The sequence below is a fragment of the Natrix helvetica genome (assembly GCF_964273705.1).
Source record: "Natrix helvetica genome assembly, chromosome: 8".
NCBI lineage: Eukaryota > Metazoa > Chordata > Lepidosauria > Squamata > Natricidae > Natrix > Natrix helvetica.
The window spans coordinates 7796559-7824105 of record NC_138559.1 but is presented as its reverse complement, the minus strand read 5'-3'; the positions used below and the strand labels follow the sequence as shown (position 1 = coordinate 7824105).

General features: G+C 42.0%; 1 protein-coding gene across 3 annotated transcripts in view; it reads right to left on the bottom strand.

The window, feature by feature from the left end:
* Positions 1-11460: 11460 nt before the first annotated feature.
* The window catches only part of PEBP4 (phosphatidylethanolamine binding protein 4), a 300039-nt gene continuing 283952 nt past the window's right edge, over positions 11461-27547 (bottom strand). For all 3 annotated transcript variants that reach the window (XM_081960837.1, XM_081960836.1, XM_081960835.1), the window contains one exon: positions 11461-12105. In XM_081960837.1, the coding sequence (XP_081816963.1) occupies positions 12014-12105 (92 nt within the window). In that variant the 3' untranslated portion in view covers positions 11461-12013. The remainder of the gene's footprint in view (positions 12106-27547) is intronic.

The window sequence follows — 27547 nt, the reverse complement described above, 5'->3', positions numbered from 1 at the left end:
CCTTGTTCAGTTTCCATTTATTATTATTATTCTGGAGCCACAGTGGTACAGTGGTTAGAGTGCAGTACTGCAGGCTACTTCTGTTGCCTGCCGGCTGCCTGCAATCCAACAATTCAAATCTCACCAGGCTCAAGGTTGACTCAACCTTCCATCCTTCTGAGGTCGGTAAAATGAGGACCCAGATTGTTGAGGGCAAGAGGCTGATTCTGTAAACTGCTTAGAGAGGGTTGTAAAGCACTGTGAAGTGGTATATAAGTCTAAATGCTATTGCTATTGGATTTTGATGATGTTCTATACCTATGGAACATTAGCAGTAGAGTAATTTGAGAGCTATTACTCAGGCTATATACAATAAATGGATATAAATGTAAATATATCAGTAACTCATCATAGATGAATATTCTATTGTTAACCCTGCCCCCCCAAGTAATTTTTTTTTTGCTTAGTAAAAAATCAGAAAATAAATGATATTAGGTTTACTTAGCCTGTACAATTCAAAATGAACTTGTTCAAAGCCTAACACTATCTGGGAAATCACTAGTTTAAAAATTGGGTTTTTAAGAGCACCTTTGAATGTAAATTTAGACATGTCACTGAGAATTGCTTTACTGTTGCTGGTGGAAAAATGGGATATAAATGAAACAAAAAAGGAATTGATTGTAAATTTGATAATCGTAGTTAGATTAGTGATGGCTAAATATTGGAGACGAAATTGGGACATTCAAAGAAATGAGTGGTATAATGAAATTTGGAGTATGGCAACAAATGATAAATTAACAACGGAAATTAAATTTAAAAAGGGATGATCAAAGCAAATAATTATAATGAAATATGGAGGGATTTTATAAAATCAGTGTTGGTGGAAGGCAAAGGGAATAAACCTACTTAATAATATATGTTGTTTTAGAGGGGATAAGGGCACAATTGGAATATATTGTATATTCTTTAGTTGTTAATATAGATGAAGAAATATAAGAGGGGAAAAAGGCCTGGGAGGGGCTGCACTGTAATATTTGTTTTTTGTCTTTTTCCTTTCTTTTTTTGTATGCAGATGTATATGTACTGTTTGTATTATTTGTGTTTAAAAAATGGGTTTCTAAGTAATTTGTTCCAATTTCACTGATATTCCTAATCTGTTTTATGCTAGATGGTTTCTTCATTCTTTTCTTGTTCTGCAGGAAAAAAAAAATACCCCACCACAAAAACCTGTAATGGAAACTCAGGCTAACTAGTAACAAACAGTACCTCTTCTGGATGCTAAAAATGATAACTATATAAAGAGAGAAGTAAATATTCTGGAAGGAATAAATTTAAATCTATTTCAGTGCTGACCTGTTCCATTACAACATTGCTGAAAATGTGTGTCGAAGTCTAGTCTCTTCCTCCAGGATGTGACGTATTTCCTTTCCATCACCAACCAATTTAGAAACAAAACTTTCTACATTTAGCCGCAGAGAATTTTAGCTTCTCTTTTTCCCCCCTTTGCAGCAAATGAAAGAGTGGAAGAGAACTGGGCTGGCCAATGACTACATCCTCCTCTCCCTCTCTCTGATTTTAAGTGTAAATTAAGTAACAAAAGCCACAATTAATATTTTCCACCCAATGCAATTCTTGCAAACACTGAAGTGAGAGTTTGTGGTTATGATCAAGTCAATGTTTCTGCTATGCAATACGTATTAATAAAATCCATATGCAGTATGTAAAGCGAAGCATTCATGATAATTGGAAAATGAAAGAAGAACAGGTTTATCAAGGACTATTATTCCTGAAGACTCAATGTTACCTCCAAGTCAGCATGTTTCCAAGTACCCAGTTACAAGGGGACAGCAAAAAGAAAGAAAGAGGAGTGTCTTCATCTCCTAATTTTGACTAGTTCAGAGACATCTTGTTGGCTGTTGTGAGAAACAAAACAATTGTTTTTGAAAACTGAAGACATTCTACAACATTTTGTGGTGGGTCCATAGCACAGTAGTCCTTGACTTGGACTAGCCAACTTCCAACAAGAAAAGGGGGAAACCAGATTCGCTTAACAACATCACGATCCACTTAACAACTGCCTTGCTTAGGCGGGGGGGCACACAAAATAGGGGATCTTCACTATTCTTCGAAACCACAATTCAACCAAAGTTCTCCTCTTAAGATAGACTTAAAAAAAGTTTTGATCAAAGGTACATTCAATGATGCTTCAAAATGAAATGGTCTACTATGACTTGGCTAGTGAAGAGGACCAGGGGAGACATGATAGCAGTCTTCCAATATTTGAGGGACTGCCACAGAAAGGAGGGGGTCAAGCTGTTTTCCAAAAGCACCTGAAGGCCAGACAAGGAATAATGAATGGAAATTGAACAAGGACGAGATTCAACCTGGAAATAAGGAGGAATTTTGTGACAGTGAAAACAATCAGCCCATGGAACAGAAGTTGCTTTCAGAAGTTGTGAGAGCTTCATCCCTGGAAGCTTTTAAGAAGAGATTGGACTGCCATCTGCCAGAAATGGTGTAGGGTCTCCTGCTTGGGTAGGAGGGGGTTGGACTAGATGACCTGCAAGGTCCCTTCCAACTCTGTTAATCTATTAGTCTTTCATTTGGTCTATGCTTTGTCATTAACATGTGATCTTACCATAACCCTCTGAGTTGCAATTATTGTTGTTCTGATTGAGCGATGTGAGCAAAGAGGAAGGGGGAGGGGGAGATAGCTCCTGAAGATTCAAGTCATTTGATTTCTTCCTCTTTAACTTCAAGAGGAGAGAGGATGTTTAGTAACACCACACTGTCTTTCCTTCTCGGGCGACCAGTCTTGTCTTTCTAATTGTCAAAGAAGCTGGGGATTCTTTCGATATTGTCTTATTCGCCTCTATTTGTCTTCTATCCACTTTCCCTGAAAATAAGACCTCCCCGGATAATAAGCCGAATCAGATTTTTGAGCGCATGTGCTAAAATAAGCCCTCCCCTGAAAATAAGCCCTCCCTGAAAATATTGCAAGACACTCGCTGCCTCCTGCACCTCAAAAATAATAAGACCTCCCTGAAAATAAGCCCAAGGGTTTATTGGGGGGGGGTGTCAAAAGAAAATAAGACCCTGTCTTATTTTGGGGGAAACACGGTAGTGGAAGAGTCTTTCCTTGCTAACAGTATTTCGTGGAATACAACCCATGGATCTGGGGTTACGAAGAATTGTTGGTATATAATCCTATACTTTATCGTCATGGCCGGCCTTTATGTTTTGTGACTAGTATTTGTGGCCTGGAAAATCCTGGCAAAGGTTGCATAGACTATTTTCTTGAATGGTACAAGGCAGTGCTCAAGGACATAGGTAAAAGGGGGAGGGGTATTTAGATCAAGCTGGAGTTGCTGCAAAAAATGAATGGAAAACGTGAAATGTCAAACTGCTGTGCAGCTTTAAGGTCACTTATTCTGTTGAGGAACATGCTTGGGCTGCTTAGTTGTTCGACTCTATGTCACTAGCAAAAACAACAATAAAGTTCTTTTTCAGGTGCTAAAGGTTTCCACTATCTTGTAATGTCATCTAGCCATTGTTGAGATGAAGACGTCAGTTCTTATTATGACTGGATCATTCTACACATTGCTATATGTAGGTCAAGAGTAAGGATTCTTCTAACACTGTGATGGTGAACCTATGCCACAGGTGGCACAGGTGGCACACAGAGCCCTCTCTGCAGACACACCAGCCGTTGCCCCAGCCCAGCTCCAGTGGGGCATATGTGTGTGGGAAGCTCACATTGCATTTTGGGGGTTTGCGCACATGTGTCTCCCTCACACCCCATTTTGGGCCTGGAAGGCCTCCTGCACCAATTTGGAAGTCACAAATGAGGGGTAGGGTGCATGTGCAGGGGGGGCGCATGCACGCCCCCCCCCACTTACATTGCATTTTCAGGTTGCACGCGTGCATACGTGCACACTTTGGGCACTTGGCACCAAAAAGGTCAGCCATCACTGTTCTAACATGTCCATCCATACAAAACAAAGCGGACATAAAAAGTTGCCAAAATCCTCTTTTCGTTGTGTCTGTTTTGAGTCACCATCGAATGACATCTTGTCTTGTGAGAGCAGCGCTCCTTGTAAGATCTTTGTTTTGTTTTGTTTTTCTTATTGAGTTTGCTGCCACGCCTTCTCAACTTATAAAACCCCACGGAGAAAACAACCACCCAGCAGGAACGAAGAGAGCCTCAGTTTGGGGTTCTATCTGGATTTCTCTGATTTGTCTGCTTCTCCATTCAACCCCGTGTGGGCATCTTCCCACCCTTAGCAAAAGCGCACTGTCCTCCTCTAATGTGTTGAAAGCCTGGATAGAAGTGGTCAAATTAGAAGGTATCAAAGTTAAAGGGGCAGGAGATATCAGGTATGAAAAGGACTCGGGAAACATCTAGTAGCAATTGAGAGAGCAAGTGTTGTGACCTGCTAGTGGCCAGCGGAGCTGGCAGCAGATTCAGACAGTGTGGAGGTTGGGGAGGAACCTGGGCCAGTCCTGGAGTCTGGGGAAGGCTCTGATGAGGGCTCTGTGCTGGAGGCAGAGAGGGGGCCAGGGCCATCTGGTAGTTATGTGCTGCCTCCAGAGTCAGTGGGGCAGAAGAAGAGTGGGAGCCTGTTCCCAGTGTGCGCATGCGCAGATCTGCAAGGAGGAGGGAACAGCTAAGGAGCAAGGGCCGACTCAGGAGTAAAGGCACAGGTGGATGTTGAATGGCCCCTCCCATCGGGAATAAAAGAGGAGCGAAAGGGGAGTGGAGTTTGCAGGAGACACTTAGTTCATTCCTGCATTCTTGCCAAGGATTGCGGCGTCTGAAAGATATCAGCTTGGCTACCCTCCAAGCCTGATAAAGGTCAGTAATTGTGACCTATCTGGAAAGACTGTGGGAGAGGAAAGACTTTGCTGGAGAGGAATTCACTGTCAATGAAATAAAAGGGGTTTATTGGGGCGAGGACTTGGCTTCGTGCTCCTGGGGAAGCCTAGGTTAGAACAGCAAGGGCTGAAGCAACAGCTATCATAGAAGTGGCTTCCATGGTCATACAAAAGGAGCAGTTTGCACCTTCCAAAATGTACCTCTCACACAAAACCTCCAAGATAATGACCGACGCAACATTACAGAAGTACGTCTTAAAGCTTGCAGTGAGATAGCACTGTCTTCTGGGGAGAAATATTATTTCCTCATTATTAAAATTGGTGTGTCTAAAGATGCCTCATGATGTTTCACTCATGGACTGAAATGAGATGAACACAATGTTGAGTGACAAAAAGGAAGAAGTAGCTGGTTGCAGTTGTAAGCAATGTCAACCCTCCTTTCCTTGGATTGGCTTTATTTTCAACCACAATTTCTCCATTCCTGTCATTGTCAAAGCACCTTGCTACAATGGCATAGCACAGGGGTGTCCAAACTTGGGAACTTTAAGACTTGTGGACTTCAACTCCCAGAATTCCCTAGCCAGCAGAGTTTGGACACCCCTGGCATAGCATATATTCAAAATCAATCATAGGATGTGACTACAGATCTCAGTAAGTCATATGACATGCTACTACACTAAACCTCCGACTTCTATGCAAGCTTTGCTAGTAAACTCGCTCAGGTTTGAAAACTATAAGATAAATCAAAGGGCTAATTATCTAAATTTTAATCCAGAACATTTTAGTACTCGTAGGATAAATAAAATAGAACAAATAATGCATAATAAAAATAGCAAGGATAGGCAAGTGGAAAATTGTTGCATGACTGAAACATCTACTACACGTGATAGTGAACCTTTTAAGCACAGAGTGCCCAAATTGGAAGGTGCGTGCATTTGTGTGCGCATGTGTGCATCAGAGCTCCGGAAACCCGACAGCCAGCTGGCCAGCATGCATGTGCACCTCGGAAACCTGATGACCAGCTGGCTGAGCTGGGGTGACAGTGCACATGCCCACAGAGAGGGCTCTGCGTGCCACTTCTGGCACACGGGTCATAGCTTCACCATCACGGATCTACTACTTAGGGGGCAGCCTTTTGACCTGAATGTTATTTGAGAATGTTCTTGTGCATGGGCATGGGTAATAATAAAGGGAAAGATAAAGGTTCCCCTTGCACATATGTGCTAGCTGTTCCCGACTCTAGGGGGCGGTGCTCATCTCTGTTTCAAAGCCAAAGAGCCAGCGCTTTCTAAAGACGTCTCCGTGGCCATGTGGCTGGGATTACTCAACGGCAAAGGCGCACAGAATGCTGTTACCTTCCCATCAAAGGTAGTTCCTTCTACTTGGATTTTTATGTGCTTTCGCACTGCTAGATTGGCAGAAGCTGGGACAAGTAATGGGAGCTCACTCCGTTACGCATTGCTAGAGATTCAAACTGCTGAACGGCCGACCTTTCTGATCGACAAGCTCAGTGTCTTAGCCCCTGAGCCACCCTTGGGTAGTAATAAACCTCTCTAATTGGAACTTCAGGAGTGGTCCTGTTCTTTCACACTTGACATCTATACAATATAGCAGTGTGGGTCACATTTGGGCAGCAGAAGTATATATGTCTATCTAGTAACATCATGAGAATGCCTTCTAAGAATCATTCAGATGAGGTTAGGGATAACTGGATAAGGTAGCAGATTTTTTTGATGAGACCCCCTACTCTTTCTGTGCATTGCCTCCAGAAATACATGCAGACCCTTCCCACTTAGCACCTCCTCATATTTTGTAAAGCCATAAGAACAATCCTGCTCATCTAAGTTTTTACCCCATGTTGATTGTTTAGCTGCAACAGTGTTGGAGTAGTTATTAATTTAATGCCTGCTTATATTTACTCTGCTGCACATCACTACTTAATACCTGCAGTTTGGGATGGCTAGCAAACACTATAAAATAAATGCATAAAACCTAATTTATTGATGGATAATATTGAAGGAATTCTTACGTTAGCCCCCTGTGCAAATGGCAACTCCAGGCAGCTAACATAGGATTACAAACACAACCGATGAAGATAAAAATCTCAGGAAAAGAGAAAATGAAGACTTGCCAAGGACAACACACATCAGAGGTTTACCTAAGAGTAAACCTAATTGAATTAAATGAGAGTTCTCCCAAGCCAGGAACCATAAAGTTGCAACCCCAAAATTCCAAAAAGCCACAAACAGAATTATACATTAACGAAAGAGCCTGATAATGTCTTTTGCAAACATGGCTTGTGATGAAAACCCAAGATTTGTTCTTTGAAGATTAATGGTACTTGCCAAATCTGAACTTGGCATGGACATCTAGTTCTTCTCTACATTTTCTCAAGGAATATTTTAATTGCTTGATTCCTTCTGGTGGACTTCATATACCACAACACTGCCCTCTCCCGTCTCCACTTCTGGCCTTTCTGGGTGAGGCCACGCCAAAATGGGAGTCAAGGCTCTGAATATAATTTTCAAGAGCGAGATATAAAGGGGTCGAAAAACATAGTTAGGCTAGATTAGCGAAGGTAAGGGAATAAGAAATGATACCAAATTATATTTGGGTTTACGGAAATACCATCCCAAGGAAACATAAACTGAGACCTGAAAGAAACCATCTACAATAATAGAAAAGAAAGGGAGAGAGGAGGAGAGAATGAGAGGAAGATGGGGGAAAGAAAAAAGAGATGAGAGGAGGATGGAAGGGAGAGGAAGAGAAGGAGAGAAGGTAGGAAGGGGAAGAGGAAGAGTAGGGGAGAGGTAAGGGAAGAAGGAAGGGGAAGGAGCGGAGGAAGGAAGAAAGTAGAGAAGGGAGGGAGGGAGAAAAAAAGAGAAAATAAGGTGGAGTTACAACAGGAGGAAGGGATAGTAAATAAAGCAACCCAAACTGTATATTATAACCTATTAAATGAAATAATAAATGTATAAGAATGACAAATGTAAAGAAGAATAACAATTATGTGAATGTATACTTAAAATGGTATGTAAGAGAATAAAAAATAAATAAAAATTGGGAAAAAAAAACTCTGAATATAATTTGAGAATTCTAGCATTTCTACATAAAACCCTGCCACCCAACTAGACTTTCAGTTTGAACTCAACGGATAGTTCAGGCCTAGCTATAAAATAAACACCACTGTGGTTTCCTTACCATTTCCCCCTCTTATATTTCAATTAGAAGGGGGGAAAAAGAGGGGAGGGGGGAAACTTTGGCGACATAGAGGTAAACATCCGACTCGCTGCTCCTTTTCTCCTGAAAATAAACATGTTCACCACAAGGAATTAAAAGAGAGGAAAGGATGACTACAATCTGATGATGGGATGTCAACAAACTGTGACCTTTCATTTCTGCTGGCTCTTTGGCCTTAATCTGAAACACCAATTACACCCTGGGCAAATGATAAATATAAAAAAAAGGGGAGAGAACCCACATTAGCTGACTCCCATGACATGCTAAATTGTCACTTCCTCTTGCTTCTAATTTTAACTCACAGAGTTAAAGTAGGGTTGTGCGTTTTGAACCTTCTTCCTCTTTGTTTGTGGTTAAGTTACACCCCTCACACAAGCTTCCTCTCTAGTTCAAACTTTTCTTCTTCTTCTGCCTCACGGAGAAGAATATAATTGGCTCTTAGGAAGCTTACCTCACACTGGAAATGGAATCATGATAGACTCTCATGTGATTTATGAACAGAATGGGTCAAGAAAACACGAAACCAGTTGACATCTTGGTTCCTTTTTCTCATAAGGCACCTTAATATTTTGGCGATAAGACAGATTTCACTGGAACTTAAGGATGATTGGATACCCCAAAATCATTCCAGCCTGGAAATTACTTCTACCAAATAGTAACATTCTAGTAATATAACATTAATAACATGAATTAATAACATTGCCAAAAAGACATTAAGAGTTGTTAATCTAATCTTGCAAAGCTTCTTCTCCAGTAATATTGCACTGCTAACCAGAGCATAAAAACTTTTGCTAGACCAATTCTCGAATACAGCTCCTCTGTCTGGAACTCACACTGCATATCAGACATTAATACAATCAAACAAGTCCAGAGATATTTCATGAGAAGAGTCCTCTGCTTGCAACAGAATACCTTATGACACCAGACTTGAAATTTTGGGCTTAGACAACTTAGAACTACAATGTCTTCGGTCTAACCTAAGCGTAGTACATAAAATTGTCTGCTACAATGTCCTCCCTCTCAATGACAACTTCAGCTTCAAGCACAACAATACATGAGCACACAATAGATACAAACTTAACGTAAACCGCTCCAAACTCGATTGCAGAAAATACAACTTCAGCTACAGAGTGGTCAATGCCCGGAATGCACTACCTGACTCTGTGGTTTCTTCCCCAAACCCCCAAAACCTTAACCTTAGACTGTCTACTGGGTGTGCATAATGCACCAACGTGCCTACCTTCCCTGTCCTAATGTTCCTTCTTATTCGTATCCATTTCCTGTATTCAAAATCATGTTTATACTTATATCTGTTATCTAAAACATGCTTGATGAAATAAATAAAAATAAAATGAATACAAATGTTTGAAAAGGAATCACGTGGCAATAGTTGCTTTTTACATAATTTTTTTAAACATAAAAATATTTACATTAAAAGGCAGAAATCAGACTGAGCTTTCCTTTCTCCCTTAGTAATATTCTGGAAAAAGAAACTGCTGTTTTGCAGATGCACAATTCCTTTTAAAGGAAAGCAAATGTGCTAATTTCGTTGTCCAATAACAGTTTGGGAGAGTAAGAATGAAGAAAAAAAATACCCACAGGTGTGTGTGTGGCAGGAGGTGGGCCAACAAGAGTGATGATGAAGTATCTAGTGGTGTTGAGTGCAGGCACAAACCATTTTGTCAAAGGGTGTCTTCAAACTGTGACACTGTCATTGACCATTGAAGCATATCAATGTGCAAAATAAAGTTGATTTTGGAAGCTTCTATAATCAAAATACAGTAATTTGATTATTTCAAGTTGGAAATTATGTAGAATAACTTATTTCAACCAAGCACTGCGACAGTAAATGAGAGGATTAAATGTTTGAGGAAACTAGGTATGTCTAGTCTAAGGAAGGGAAGGCTTAGGGGAGGTATGATAGTAGTCTTCCGGTACTTGAGGGTATCACAGAGAAGAGGGGGGTTGACCTACTCTCTAAAGCAGAGGTCACCAACTGGTGGTCCGTGGATCACTGGTGGTCCATGAGAAAATGTTGGTGGTCTGCAGAAAAATTATTTGCATTTTTTATATTGCACTAAATCAGGGGTCCTCAAACTACACAGATATGTGCAATGAACGCTTGTGTTGCTGCAGTGAGCCTCCCCCTTTTTAGGGTCTTTTTTGTGGGTTGGAGGGGGCAGAAATTCTGACTTGGGGTCTGCTTCAGCCTCCTGGTGGGGGGCTTTGGCCAAAGGATGGAGGTAAGCGCCGCTGGTGGCAAAGAGCCAGAGGGCCTCGTTCCAGTGGGACTGCATCATAGCCTGGAACTGGCTGACCATCTCAGCCCAGTGAGCCTCCAGGTCCCGGTACCTGGCCTTGCACTCCCGTAGGTCTTCCCTCTGCTTGGAAAGCCTATGCTCCTAGTCCTCAGTGAGGTGCTTCTGCTGAGCCTCCTTGGTCAGATCCAATTTGAACTGAGCTGTTTTGCCAACTCTTTCTCTTGGTGGCTGCTTAGCTCCAACAACTGCTTCCTGTTGGGGCCCTAGGGAGCCTGGGTAGGCAGGCGAGGAGTGGCTGGGAGGGGAGGGGCAAGTAGATGCTGGCGAGGCGCCCGTTGATGTGAATGACAGCAAGTTGGCCACGCCCACCCAGTCACATGACCGCCTTGCCATGCCCACCCAGCTGGTCATTAGGCAGATCATATTAGTGGTTTGTGGGATTTAAAATTATGAATGTAGTGGTCCCTGAGATCCGAAAAGTTGGTGATCCCTGCTCTAAAGCACCTGAAGCCAAGACAAAAAGTAATGGGTGGAACCTTGTTAAAGAGAGATCCAGCCTAAAATTAAGGAGAAATTTCCTAAGAGTGAGAACAATTAATCAGTGCAAAGGCTAATCTCCAGAAGTTGTGGGTACTCCACCACTGGAGGTCTTTAAGGAGAGATTGGGCAGTCATTTGTCTGGTATAGAGTCTCCTGCTTGAGTGGAGAGGCTGGATTAGAAGACCTCCAATGTCCCTTACAGTCCTATTGTTCTATGTTCTATTTTTAAATTGTTTCTAATCTGCACATTTCCAACTGTCAAATCATATACAGGGGCAGTAGTTCCTCAAAGAAAAAGTATTACAATATAATACCCTGTTTCCCTGAAAACAAGACTTCCCCCCCAAATATTGCAACAAAGCAGCAGCCATGAGGTGACCACACTTGCTGCCTCCTGCACCTCAAAAATTATAAGACCTCCCCAAAAATAAGGCCAAGCGCTTATTTCAGGAGGTCAAAAGAAAATAAGACCTTGTTTTATTTTCGGGAAAACCTGGTATGAAGTTTTGTCTAATTTCAGTGAGATTCCCAACTGTGCAATAAAAAAAAAAACTTGAGAAAGCAATGGTGAAATGCTCTTTTTATTTGAATGCTGCAATAAATGGCAGATATTAATTCAAGGATGTGTATTTGCAAAGAGTATGTAGCCTGGGAAGGGAAATCATGAATGGAAGTACAATAAAAGAGTATAAGAAGGTAATTTGATGTCAATTAAATATCTAAAACAAAATGCTGGAATATGAGTCGTTGGAGGTTATGAGTAGGCTATGGACTTTTCACTTTGCTTCCAAGCTAATATGAGACTGCATACATATTTAACTTTAAGGCCTACAAGTTCTGCAGTGAATGTGTTGCATTTTCTGTGACATACGTGGTGGAATTCTAGGCACAACCATGTCATTGGACTAAATGGCAATTGAAAAACATAATGAATCCTAAGATAAAATCCCAGAGAGCCCTATAAAGCCTATTGATCATGCAAAAATCCAGCCCATGCTTGTTGAATGAAGAGAAAGATTCACTCTGATTGGGAGCGTTCGTCTGCTCCCTAGGGAAGAAATCAAGCAAAATCATGGAGAGCAATGGTGGTTATACGGTTAGTGCTTCTACCGATATTGCTAGTCATGGTAATCCTTAGTCATAAACTGGGTTGAAGCCACAGGTGCTCCAAGATGAAACCGATCCACAAACTTCTTTAAGTTCCAGGAACCTGGAAAGGAAAGAGAAAGATTTTCAAAAGCTTGCTCTTAGAAGTGATGTGGCCCTTAATCGATGGGAAATTAGGTGAACTTTTGCCATGTGCTGTAAAATTTGCTGGTAATTTTTTTTCCATGTATGGAACCTGGTTGAAAAAAAAATGTACATTGGAAAGCAGGCAAACCAACTGTATGGAGATATAACTGAAGTGACGTTTTGGCATCTTCTAACCACAACTTTTATCTCTAAAATCAGAAGCTTGGGCTCCTGTGCTGAATGATTTTGAAGTTTTCAAATCACTGGGTCTTTTTAAAAAGGTAGCGTCTGTCCCAAATGTGTTTCTTAGACACCTGTTCTGACCCAGGCTTCCTTAAAAAGCATGAAGCAGAGTCTGGGTCCCAGCAAAACCTCTTTTATTTACACAACTGTGAATTCCTTTCATTCACAGTCAGCAAGGCTTGGCAAACAATCTTTCAGAGGAATATTTATCAACACGAACCTTATCTCATTTGGAGAGCTGCCAGATAACTAGCAGGGCAAGGCAACACTTGGCCCAGAGTCTCTTATAGTCACAAACAGAACTTTCCACTCTTGAAACGACTGAAGAAACAAACTGTTTCCTGCAAAAGCCCCCTCCCCATTCGCTCCTCTTTTGTTTCCTATGGGAGGGGGCAATCTCCTCCAAGGAGTGGCTTTACTCCTAAGTCAACCCTGCTTTCTTAGTTGTTCTTGTCTTCTGACAGCTGTGTGCATGCAGACACTGGGAACAGGCTCCAGCTGTTCCTCTGCCTCACTGTTGTCTAGCTCGCTCTTTGTCTCTGATGCAGAGCCCTCGTCCGAGCTTTCCTCAACCCCCAGGACTGGCCCATGTTCCTCCCCAACCTCCTCACTCTCCGAATCTGCTGCCAGCTCTGCTTGCCGCCAGTGGGCCACAACAACATCAAGCTCTAATGTTCTAGGACACTGAATCCATAGGAGGAAAAAATAATAACTATAGGAACACAAATTTTCTGATGGCAAAGTACTTTTACTTTCCTGCCAAGGATAACCAGAAGAATCACACATACTTAGCAGGGCAAAATATTCCGGAATGCTCTCTGTTACAACCAAGAAGGCTTTGCTGATTTGTGGCCATGAATTGCATTTTCACTCTAGATAGGTGTGTAGTCTCTTTCAACATTCGTATCCTTGGACTGTGCATGCCAGTTTTTCTGGTCTGACACTATAAAATGTTTCACATTTTGGCCTATGTCTTGGTTACATCAGGCCCAACAGAATTAGGAAGAGGAAAGCAAACTAATTCCCACTGGGTTATTTAAATGTTGGCCTTTTAACTGTAGTTGTCGTTCGTTCTGCTTTTTGGGTGTGAGATGATGTGTGGTTCTGTGAATGAGACATTATGTGCCACTAAGTCACTATGGACTCAAACGACCAGATATATTTTCCCCATAACAAATGAATGAGATATATGAAGAAGAATTCTCAACATTCTTGTCCGATTGTTTTCCATGGATGCCAGTATACTGCATATGCATCTTGCTCTGACCTGGGCTTCCCCAAAAGGCACGAGGCAGATTCCTGGTCCTGACAAAAACCCCTTTTATTAAACGAATGTGAATTCCTCTCCATCACATTCAAGGGAGGCAGGGCAAACAGTCTTTCAAAGGTGAATTTATGACCACAGACCTTATCTAGCTTGGAAAGCTGCCATGTAAATATTTTTCAAATGCAGTGCTGTGCAAGGAAAGACTGGGCACAGAGTCGCTGAGATTCACAGACAGATCTTCACACTCCTGAAATGAATTGTGAACGAACGGTTTCCTCCGTTACAGATATCATCACAGGATGGAAGCTGTTCCAAGTAAAGCCGCCTTCTGCAATTGACTGATAGCAAATTTGTCAATGCCTATGGAATTCATGTGGTGTTCTAGTTGTTTTGAGATTGCACCCAAGGAATCTATTACTATTGGTACTACCCTTGCTTGCTTTTGCCATGGTCATTCTATTTCTGTAGGTCTTTGTATTTTGTTATCTTCTCCAGTTCTTTCTCTTTTATTCTGCTGTCTACAGGCACTGCCACATCCACATCATCCACAAGTTATTCTAACGTAATTATCTATAAACTACCTTGCTAATGTTTTTCTTAAAGCATGAATAAAAACAGATTCAACTGGTCATTGTTTGAACAAAGGATAATAAACTCCTTGGAGATGCCTGCTTGCTAATACCAACATGGCAAATGAGAACTCTCAGCTCCCTGAAAATGAAAGTGGAAGCAATATCAGTTCAGAGCCATCAAAATCCAAGGATCCATCCGCTATTACAAGAAGTTTAATTTTAATCCTACTTTAAACCCTATGACTTAAAATGTGACTTCTGAAGAAAAGTTTCTCGTAGATTTCCCTAGTCCCTTTCAAGCAGTTCAGGAAACCCCTGCAGATTCGTAGCACTGTGTTGGTGGAAAGAATAACAGACTTCTCCTTTTGGTTGACAACTAGCTTCTCCTTTTGATAGCTCTTCTCTACGTTGGAATCTAAACTTACATCCTTACCAATGGTGGGATTCAAATAATTTAACAACCGGTTCTCTGCTCTAATGACCAGCTGGGTATGCGTGGCTCCGTGGTCATGTGACCATGTGGGTGTGGCCAACTCAATGTCACTCAGGTCGATAGGCGCTTCGCCTTAGCTGTTACAATGTAATGAGGGTTAAGCGGAGAGGCAGTTTCAGTAAGCAGGGTAAAATAAAGATTAGGCTAGAAACAACACCAGAGTGTTTCCTTCCTGCCTTCCTTACAGGATTAGCTCTGTAAACTGGAGAAAAACAAAAGGAGATTTCTTCCAACAACCGAACTGCTTAGAAAGTTAACAACCGGTTCTCCTGAATAGGTGCGAACCGCCTGAATCCCACTGCTGGATCCTTACATACAGTCTATTTTGTTATAGTTCTAAAACTCAGTTGAGCCCACACATTCATGTGTGTCCACAGCAATATTTTTCTGCTAGATTTCAAACTGCTGGTTTTTTTTTTTGACTGGCTATGAGAAAAAAAGGACAAACATTTTTTTTTTAAAAAAAGTAAGAGTTGCTGCAAACTTTGAGTCCTTTGGAGAAGAAATCTGAATTTACAGCCCTAAGAAACAAGAATTGAATGAGTTTCATTGTCTCTTAACATGTACAGGAAATCTTTGCTGCTACACGCTGTAAAGAATTTATACCTTGATGGCAGCATGAATATATATGCGTGTGTCCACATGTGTTTCTAAGTCAAAAGTAAATGGAACAGAAGCACTAACAAGTGGCATCTTCCTTCCAATCGAGGTCTGATACTACAGACAGAAAAGCTACTCTTCCAATTTCTAAGGGGAATTTTACTTTCTGAGTTTGACATGCCATCCAATCATAACAAGACAGAGATATATTATAGGGTTGGGTGGTTTTATTTTAACCGAAGCTATGTTTTCATTCTGACTACATACTGCATTTTTGACTGTTCATGAAAATATAAGCAGAGATCCTAGAAGGATCACACCTAAGTACATTTATGATAACAGTTTTCTCAAACTTGATGTCCATTCCTGCTTCTTGGGAGTTCTGGAAGTTGCAGTTTGACCAGTAAGGGTGTAATAAGGAATTTTATTTCATATAATTTCTGGATAAAAGCAATGTCCACTTTTATGCAATTGTTTTCCAGCATGCCCTGCTTCCTAACTTGGGGATAATGTCTGGACATTAGAACTTGTGACCATGTACAGATTTATCTTTCATTAAGCTGTCTAATCCAGGACTGGCATTAAATGTTTTACTACTTGAAGCAAATGGCAAAGCAATAACTGTTTCCCATACAGAAGTCACGTGACGAGAAGTTGAACGTGAAAAGCAAATGTTTGTGTCCTTAAGAAGCATAATTTGAAGTAGGCCAACAATATTTCAGGTTTGTGATTTCTACTGGGGATATAATATAATTCTGATATTTACTGGTTGCTTCTCTGGGACTTCTCTGATGAAAGCACTCTATCTTTTGTGGAGCAAAATAGATTCCTTGTTGATCAAAAACAATGTTTGGCCCAAGAAGCTACAGTTGTGAGCAGTTCTGATCAGGCGTGGGCTGCAAAAATTGCAGCAATGGGTTCATTGCCCCATTGCTGGATGGTCATGGTCATGGTGGGAGTGGCCTAGTTGGCCTCCTGCACCACGGTGGGGGGGGGGTGTTTTCACCTTCCCCAGGCTCCAGAGGCCCTCCAGAGCGGGAAATGGGCCTGTATCCGGCCTTCCAGAACATCCAGGAGGCCCGTTTTCCTCCCTCTCTGAGCCTCTGCGCGGGCCCTGTTCTTACGTCACATCCAAAATGGGCCGTATGGAGACTCCTGGGAGGGGAGGGGCAGGGTGGGCAGGGCCAGCCAGGAGTGCGATTTGGAAATTCTCCGACCCAGCCATAACGTTAGCTACGGATTCTCCTGAACCCGTGCAAACTCGTAGCAGCCCTCCCCTGCAGAGCTGTGAGCAGTTCTGATACATCTCTGTACTAATGGATGGGGAATGTTGCGTCAAGACAATGAATGAGGCTTGGGGAATCCGCAACAGGTCACTGTTTTGCGTTTGAAGCTGTGCCCTTCATGGAGGGGGGTTCTTGACCTGCCCGATTTCCCAACTTTTAGTCATGTGCTGTATTTATTTATTTATTTCAATTTATTATGACCGCCGACTCCAATAGACCCCGGGTGGTGTATAGCATAGTATTGAAAAATACAATTAAAATAGTTAAAAACAAATGTGACGTCCCACATTGAAAACAGCCATAACCATGAAAACTATGACAGGAGATCCACAGACAGATTAATTCCCGGACTGCCGGCCTGATTAAGGAAATGTTGAATTGAACGGATCATCACATCAGCATTGAGATTCTTTTGCCATTATATCAAAGAGATTAACATTGAAATGTTAGTTACATCTTTCTTATATATATATATATATATATATATATATATATATATATATATATATATATATATATATATATATATATATATATATATATATATATATATATATATATATATATATATATATATATATATATATATATATATATATATATATATATATATATATATATATATATATATATATATATATATATATATATATATATATATATATATATATATATATATATATATATATATATATATATATATATATATATATATATATATATATATATATATATATATATATATATATATATATATATATATTCGGGGGGGGGAGGGGAAGGAAGCATGTTTTGATATGGATCCAAGTGGGCAACATTAGCAAACACAGGTTGGCTGAGAAGTCTGTGGACTCAGTGACTAGCCAAAAACTACAAGAACTGATTGGCTGTCAGTTAATTGTGAGCTCTAGACTTGAACGCGGAAATGTTTCCATCTTGTATTTCAGTGATGGCGAACCTATTTGGCACCGAGCGCCTGAATCGGAACGTTTGTCCGTGCGCATGCATGTGTGCATGCTGGAGCACTGAAAACCCGAAGACCAGCTGGCCGTTGCACACATGCCTGTTTTTTGGCCAGTTTTCAGGCTGTTTTTCAGGCTGTTTTCAGGCCATTTTTGGCCCAGAAAATGGCCCAGAAATGGCCTAGTTTTTGGAGGTTTTTTGGGCTGTTTTCGGGCCATTTTCAGGTGCCAATGAAGACCAACTGGCTGGTGTGCATGTGCGTGCCAGAAACCAGAAGAACAGCTGGCAATGGTGCACGTGCCCACAGAGAGGTCTCTGCGTGCCTCCTCTGGCATGTGTGCCATAGGTTCGCCATCCCAGCTCTATTTAGTGTCCTAAATGGAACTGAAAACAGTCAAAACATCCTTGCTCAATCTGAGAAGAACGTCACAGGATTTCCTTTGCTACAGAAGTAATAAATAAGGAGTAAATTGATTCAGCACTAGGGTTTAAATTTAATAGGTCCATCAACTAATCACAGATGTGATTCCTCCTACCAAAAGCCTGTATCTATCTCAGGAATTTGATGGAAAGCAAATTTAATTCTAGATTTCCTACACGAAATGGCTCATCCTGGAGGTTTTCTCTCCTTACTTCCCCATTTCCCTATGGTTTCTGTTTAATATAATCTGTAGCTGAAGAAGGACTTTACGAAGTTTACTGTGGTATTCTGTAACTCCTTGGTTAGTCCTCTTGAAGGTGTTCCCTTACCTAAGACACTATGTGCTAGAAATTAGTGGCGTGATTCCTCCACCCTCTGGCTGGTTTTGCTTCTCCGCCAAAGGATAGACGGAGTGTGCTAGGAGCTTTTCCCAGGCTTCCTAAGCCAGCCTGCTGTCTCAGACCTTTGGACGATGGGACAGAAACTGCCATCCAAGCAATGTACGTAAGCCTTCTGGGAATGAAAAGGGATTTGATGCAACCATGACACAGGATTAAGAATGGAAATGGAGGATCAGTTTGGTAGGAACTGTTGGATTGCTGGGGCCCCACCTGGGCTCGCCTATGCTGCCTGTGTAATGCTGCAATTGTCATTGAGCTGGGAAGGCTACCTGCTTTATCTAAATTCAAATCTGAGTGTTTAATATACATCACAAAGTGACTCTGCAGCTCTTGCAAAAGGATTGGCCAACTGCAGTTGCTTCATCAGCTGCCTCCAAGGCAATGGAGCCATTAGAGAACAAGGGGGTGAGGTAGTCGACTTAAAGGAAGAACCAGCTGAAGAGCAAGCTGCTACATGCTTACAGGTTGGGGAGTCAACAATCTTCAAGAGCGAAGAAGCTGAAGAAGTTTAACAGTGAAGAAGCTGAAGTTTCACTAGTGTACAGTCAACTTGTATTTATGTATCTATCCACTTGATAATTTTAATTGTTTAAATTTTATAGTTATTTATGATGTATTTTGATATGGACTGTACACCGCCCCGAGTCCCTTTCGGGAGAGGGGGCGGTCTATAAGCGCTAAGAAATAATAAATAATAATAATAACTTGAAGTGAGCCTGGCTGAAGCCATCTTTGGGTTGCCACATGGCAGTGGGAGGGGGGAAATAGTTATATGGGGTTTTGTAGCCAAAGCAATGAAGTTTTCTTGTGAGAACCAAGGACATTCTCACAGGTGGCTGGCCAGAGGAGGAGCAACCGGCCAGCACCTGTGGCTTGGGGGGGGGGAGGAGAAGGGAAGACTTTTACTTTTCATTAGGTGAAATCCACGGGAAATCTCAGAGTCGGCTTTCACCAGTTGGTGCCAATATGATGTATCCATTAAACTGTTATTTGAGGAACTCGAGTGCCTCAGAGTTTGTTTTCTATGGGTGCATTACTTGGAATGCTGACACCTTCGTCCTTACAGGCTTGGGTATGTACAGTATGCCAGTGAGACTTGGACTGCGTATAGGAGGCACCAGTGGTGGGTTCCGGATCCTGTTACAACTGGTAGCCTACAACGGGGCTGGACGTCCACCTTGGGCACACGCACTGCGCATGCATGCGAATGCTACCTCCCTGTGATGCCTCAGCTCCTTGGCGAGGTCATGCAGGTGCCATACGCTGTGCGAACATGCACAATTGGCCCGTTTCTCTGAAAAAGAGGTAAGGAACATGGGTGGGCCCACCGAAACCCTGTTCTGGTACGGTGGCTGCTGCTTCCAGCTGCCATCGGTATACCTGTACTGGGCCGTACCACCTGGACCCCACCACTGGGAGGCACGCTAGGCAATTGAACCACTTCCACATGACCTGCCTCAATAGAATTCTGAGGATCCGGTGGAAGGACAAGGTGCCAGGCACAGAAGTCCTCTCTAGAGGAAGCCCAGACACTCTGGGCAGGCCACGTTGCAAGGATGCCAGACCACCGCATCCCCAAACAGCTTCTCTACGGTGAGCTGTCTCAAGGAAAGTGATTGCACAGGGGACAAAGGAAGCAATACAAAGACATGTTGAAAGCCTCCTTCAAGTCCCTGGAAATCGACACCACCTCCTGGGAAACCCTGGCACAAGACCGATCGATATGGCACATGGTGATCCACCAAGGCTGCCAGACATCTGAAGACATCCATAGCACAAGCGAAGCGGGCACTTCGCAAAGCCAGAGCTGCAAATGCTGCAACAATGGTGCCCACACATGTCTGCCCGACATGTGGCAGAACATTTCGTGCCTCTATAGGCCTTACCAGCCACCTGCAGACACATTGTGGACAACCCACAACCTGTTAGATATCAAGGTGCTCTTTGAACACGTTTGCATCACAGGCTTGGGAGTCAATAATCTTCAAGAGCAAAGAAGCTGAAGTTTCACTACGGTGCAGTAGAGCAAAGCCCCTGCTCTAGAACACGCTGTGCTGCTGCCTGACCTCGGTATACATACAGTGACATCTGAATAAACCAGAGGGAAGTGCAGTGATGGAACTTGAGAGAGGCTGCTTTGATTGGGAGAGTACAAGTTGTGCAATGCCAGGTCATTCAATGTTTCTCCGAGGGACTTGCCATTTCTTTTGGAGGAAGCAAATCCGACTTAGAACAATAATTTATTTTGTAACTGGTTTGCAAAGTTCTAGGAACAGCCTATGCAGAAAGTCTATTTGCACAACGTGCTTAATCAGGTTAGTTAAACAGCTTCTAATGCGTTTGTACAATATGCCAGCCTGGTTAGTTTTAACCTCGCTTAGGAGTTCGTTTGTGCTGCACCAACTCAACTGTTGATTGCTTTATGATTCACATAGTTTGCAAATCCAAAACATGGTTTGATTCAATAACTAAGTTAAATGGCACGGGCAAAGCCAGACACTAAGAGAGAGGCAATGTGTAGCAAAGTCAACTTTTATCAACAGCACTCAATGAGATGAAGCCAAGAGATGGTTTGTCTGGATATTTCCTTCGAAATCACCATCACAAATGAATCTCATGCAGAGTCCCATACTAAAGAACGATGAAGTTGTTTTTAGGCATTTGAAACTGAAACTGACTTTCAGTTTAAGATGCTCACTGTCAGTGTGGCCTTTTAGATATTTACACAGAAATGAGACTCATTTTCTGCAGAATTATATCCTATGTCTTAGCCTGGCTGTGTCTTCTGCTGTGGTAACCAAATTGGGTAAAACCATTTTTTTTAGTTGTTAAAACTCTAGGAAGATCAACGGGCAAAATGCATTCCTTGAGTCTGGTGGGGGTTTGAGATATCTTTGTACAGGTTTAAAGCACCCAATTCTTCTCTGAAAAACCACATCCCTCCCGCCTTTAAATTGTCCTGATCCAATCCACTTTTGCAATTGCTTGTCTGTAACATGCTGCTCACAGGGGTGAAACGCTCTGAAGTCTGCTACTGGTTTGCTTTGCTACCGGTTCGCTTTATATTTATATTCTTTCTAGTGAATATAAATCATGCGGCACAGCTGATTTTTGCACAGCTGATTGTCGGTAGTAAAAAAATGCTACTGGTTCGAAGTTACCAGTAGTTCCGACGATCAGCTGTGCAATGATCAGCTCTGCTGCGCAAATTGCGTGGCACAGCTGATTGTCGCACAGCTGATCGTCAGAACTACCGGTTTGCCTAAACCAATATAATTTTTACTACCGGCTTGTGTGAACCAGTCCAAACCAGTAGCATTTCACCCCTGACCGCTCATAACCTAGTGAAGGATATTACTGATAAGAAAGCAATATTTCTGTCCTCAGGATTCGTAATGCATTATTTGGAAAGGAGACAGCAACAATTCCAAAGAAGAGAATAAAAAGTTGAATAAGGACAAAGAGGAAGATACACTTTTAGTTGAAAATGATGTGGAAACAGATGTCCCCAACTGGCAACTTCAGATGCCATTTCATTACTTTAATGAACAAAACCAAAATTGGAGTAAACGATGAAACCCACCCTGTTGGATGAAAAAAATATCTAATAAACTCTTTCCATTTTCCCCCTATTCCCACCATAAATTAGAGATTGAAAATGGTTTTATGAATACATTGCAGTCTTTATGGCTTAAATATAAACTAGGCAGCACACTCACTAATCTTGTGTGTTGATGACTCACCAGCACTAACTACCAACAAGGGGAAAGGAAAAAGGGGGTGGAAGAAAGTCAACCACATATGGGTGAGAAATGCTGAAATCCACACTGCATTGGAACAATGAGGGACTTCACACTTGACTTAGTCCATGTCTGCAGCTCATTTCCTGCAAAATTATATCATAGTATCTCGCTCATTGAAGCGTTTGCTTATTCTTAGAAGCTGAAAACATATAGCTAACCTCTACTCTTGCCATTGCTCCTCATTTCCTGACCAGATGGAGATAGTGAAACATACTGGGGGTTACACTACTTTGCCCAAACTTTGAGTAAGCGCCCCTCACTGTTCTATCTATCTATCTATCTATCTATCTATCTATCTATCTATCTATCTATCTATCTATCTATCTATCTATCTATCTCCCATCCATCCTCTATCTATCTATCTATCTATCTATCTATCTATCTATCTATCTATCTATCTATCTATCCATCCTCTATCTATCTATCTATCTATCTATCTATCTATCTATCTATCTATCTATCTATCAACTATCTCCCATCCATCCATCCATCCACTACCTACCTACCTACCTACCTACCTACCTACCTACCTACCTACCTACCTATCTATCTATCTATCTATCTATCTATCTATCTATCTATCTATTTAACTATCTCCCATCCATCCATCCACTATCTACCTACCTACCTACCTATCTATCTATCTATCTATCTATCTATCTATCTATCTATCTATCTTCTATCTATCTATCTATCTATCTATCTATCTATCATCTATCTATCTATCTCCTATCTATCTATCTATCTATCTATCTATCTATCTATCTATCTATCATCTATCTATCTATCTATCTATCTATCTATCTATCTATCATCATCTCCCATCCATCCATCCATTATCTATCTATCTATCTATCTATCTATCTATCTATCTATCTATCTATCTATCTATCTATCTATCTATCTCCCATCCATCCATCATCTATCTATCTATCTATCTATCTATCTATCTATCTATCTATCTATCTATCTCCCATCCATCCATCCATTATCTATCTATCTATCTATCTATCATCTATCTATCTATCTATCTATCTATCTATCTATCTATCTCCCATCCATCCATCCATTATCTATCTATCTATCTATCTATCTATCTATCTATCTATCTATCTATCTATCTATCTATCTATCTATCTATCTATCTATCATCTATCTATCTATCTACCATCCATCCATTATCTATCTATCTATCTATCTATCTATCTATCTATCTATCTATCTATCTATCTATCTATCTATCTATCTATCTATCTATCTATCTCCCATCCATCCATTATCTATCATCTATCTATCTATCTATCTATCTATCTATCTATCTATCTATCTATCTATCTATCTATCTATCTATCTATCTATCTATCTATCTATCTATCATCTATCTATCTACCATCCATCCATTACCTATCTATCTATCTATCTATCTATCTATCTATCTATCTATCTATCTATCTATCTATCTATCTATCTATCATCTATCTATCTATCTCCCATCCATCCATCCATCCATCCAATTTCTATGGGTGATATGTATGTTGCTCAATTTCAGGTGTTTGAAGATTCTTTGCAATATCTTAGCTGCTCCTAACACTGCACCCTTCTGGACAGAGAACTCTGAAGTCGTTCCCGGGGTATGTTGGAGCCACTCTCCCAGCTTAGGACGCCCATCCTCAAATGCTCCTTCTGGGACTACTTTGGCCTTCACTTTCCTCATCCTCTTTATTTCCTCCTTCAGGCCCTGGCATCTCTCCATATTCCTTTTTCCTGATGATGTTGCTGTCACTTGGCACCGGTGTCTTCTGGTCCTTGTCTACTACCATGATGGCTGCTAGTACCTGCCTGCCTGCCTGGATCTGGAAGTACCCCGGAATTTTAGCCCTCTTATCCTCCACAACCTTCTGTGGGATCTCCAATCTGGACTTGGGAGGGTCTAACACTGTGCCCATGTTCCTGTACACTGCAATGCCAGCTATTTGCTTGTGCTATTCAGTGTATGCAGGGGTGGGCTTCAAACATTGCATCAATGGGTTTGCTGCCCCATTGCTGGGTGGGCGTGGCCATGATGGGCGTGGCCTAGTCAGCCTCCCCAATGGCGGGGAGGGCGTGTTTGCCCTCCCCAGGCTCCGGAGGCTTTCCTCGAGCCTTTGGGAGGGTGAAAACTGCTTCCCCTGGGCTCCGGAGACTGGAAACAGGCCTGTTTCCAGACTTCCAGAACCTCCAGTAAGCCTGTTTCCCACCCCCTCCCCGAGCCTCCATGCGGGCCCTACACTTACCTGCCATGATGAATGGGCCGCGTGGAGACTCCTGGGAGGGGTGGGGTGGGAGGAGCCAGCCAGGAGTGGGATTTGGGGGATTCACCAAACTGCACAGAATCTCCGCTAGAGGATTGCCCAAACTCATGTAAACCCCCAGCAGCCCACCCCTGAGTGTACGCTGTTCCTGCCTATACCCTCTCTCTAGATATATACACTATCTCTTCCCAACAATTCCCAACAATCGCATGGCTGTTTATAACAACAACACCTTGTCATTTTTGAGATTCTAATCCTATTTTGTGAGTACAAATGACTTACAGGATGAAGAAGGATGTGGACCAGTGTAGTCACTCCCTTGCTTTATATAACTGAGGTCTCTCTCCATGTGCTGGAAGCTTCTTTCTATAGCAGGGAACAATCTGTGCCTATAGAATCTACTTGCGCGATTTAGGAACAAATCCTGGGAAATCTAAATGAGAAAGCCTATCCAAAGAGAGAAGGCTCCAAGTTGCAGTTGTTGGCCTTCAACATGTGAGAGAACAGTGACAGTGGAGGGATGTGGGTCTTTCATTATCTTCTTCGCTTTCCATTATGGGAGAAGTTTGAATGGCTGAATATGTCGGAAACTCCAGAAGACGAGCTACTGGTTTGGCATCCCCCATCCCCCAGGAGAAGCGGCAGGGTGGGGGGTGGGGAATGTGTACATCAGCACATGGGACTTGAATAAGGTTTATAGTTGCATTTTGTTAGTTCATGTTGCATCAACTGTCTCCTATAACTTTGATATTCCAGTTCAGTATGGACTTAATTGTAGGAGATGACCAGGTTGAGCTTGAGGGAGAGGTCAAGCACATCATTAGTTTCGAGCCCCTTTGCACCCACAAGAGATCTAGGTTCAGCCCAGCTTGAGTTCCATTGACTCTTAAGGTAAAGGTTCCCCCACGTGCTTGTTGTTTCCGACTCTAGGGAGCAGTGCTCATCTCCATTTCAAAGCCAAAGAACCAGCGCTGTCCGAAGACGTCTCCATGGTTATGTGGCCAGCATGACTAAATGCCGAAGGCGCAGAGTGCTGTTACCTTCCCACCAAAGTGGTCCCTATTTTTCTACTTGCATTTTTTACTGCTTTCAAACTGCTAGGTTGGCAGAAGCTGGGACAAGTTATGGGAGCTCTCTCCGTTACGCAGCGCTAGGGATTCGAACCACCGAACTGCTGACCATCTGATCGACAAGCTCAGTGTCTTAGCCACTGAGCCACCACGTCCCAACTCATTGATTCTTACCTACCTCCAATTTGCCTTGACCGTTAGTAGTTCAGATTCTTATAGAGAGCATTAGCATGCAACAAACCTGTAGTTGTGTGAACTGCCGTGCTTCCCTGATTTATGGCGTCTGGCATTAATTGCCTAAATTCAAGTCCGCTTCATTGAGCATGAAGGTTCCAATATTGTGGAATAAATGGCTTTGCAGGCCATGATATTCTAATTTAAGATACGGCAGAAGAACTAGAAAAAACCCCCAAAACAGAGTCCTCTTTTTGTCCTGATATCAGCACAGTTTGTATCTTATAATTTATCTGCCTAGTTAAGTGGGGCTCTTCTTGGTGAAAGGAGTCCTAAGGATTTTCCACCAAGATTAATGATGTCCCTGTGGCAGTAGGCGGGAATCCTTTTTGCTGTTCACAATAGGCCCAGAGTCTTAGGGACTTTTGATTATGTTGCTAAACACACTCCTGCAGTCCCATTCATTTAACTCAAAAGACAAGACTGGCCGACAGGCAACCCCTACTGAGAAGCCAGCTGGTAAGCTTAGGCAAAAGCTAATTTTCAAGGGATGCTCGGACAATCATCGCATTTCTTCTCAATGCCTAGGAACCTTTCAATTCTCCACACCTTATTGGGCAGGCGGGAATATCGGAGTTATAGAGGAGAACTGCTGCCGGCGCCCCAAAACTAGGATGAAATAAGCTTTACAGTTACACTTTTGGGTGAACTGCAATTTAATACAATAAAATAGCAGAGTTGGATGGGATCTTGGAGGTCTTCTAGTCCAAACCCCTGCTTAGGCAGGAAACCCTATACCACTTCAGTCAAATGGCTATCTAATCTCTTCTCTAAAACTTCCAGTATTGCAGCATTCACAAGTTCTGGAGGCAAGTTGTTCCACTGATTAATTATTCACACTGTCAAGAAATTTCCCCTCAGTTCTAAGTTACTTCTCTCCTTGATTAGTTTCCACCCATTGCTTCTTTCCCTGCCCTCAGGTGCTTTGGAGAATAGTTTGACTCCCTCTTCTTTGTGGCAACCCCTGAGATATTGGAAGACTGCTATCCTGTCTCCCCTAGTCCTTTTTTTCATTAAACTGGACATACCCAGTTCCTGCAATCGTTTTTCATATGTTTTAGTCTCCAGTCCCCCAATCCTCTTGGTTTCTTTTCTCTGCACTCTTTCTAGAGTCTCCACATCTTTTTTACATTGTGGCGACCAAAACTGAATGCAGTATTCCAAGTGTGGCCTTACCAAGGCATTATAAAGTGGTATTAACAAATTTAATTGAACTTTACTAGCCAATCCTAGAGAGTCCCTTTTACTGCAAGGTGATCAAACTGGTCAGTCCTAGAGGAGATCAACCCTGACTGTTCTTTAGAAGGCCAGATCCTGAAGATGAGACTCAAATACTTTGGCCACCTAATGAGAAGAAAGGACTCCCTGGAGAAAATGCCTAATGCTGGGAAAGATTGAGGACAAAAGAAGAAGGGGACGGCAGAGAAGGAGGTGACTGGATGGAGTCACCAAAGCAGTCAGCGTGAGTTTAAATGGACCCCAGAGGATGATAGAGGACAGGAAGGCCTGGAGGAATGTTGTCCATGGGGTCATGATGGACTGAACACGACTTCTCAACTAACAACAAACAAGAGCCAACTGCTCCAAACACTGTGCTACCATAGCAAGAAAGTCTGCTTGCTATTACATTTGTACAGCATTTCACATTTAGGATGCTAATACGATGCTAATAATAAGAAAGTGACTATATCTGACCCTGAGAATATAATTTCCTTTTGATTATAACATTTTAGTTTCCCCCTCAAAAGGATCCTCCTGGGGGAATCTTAAATGCT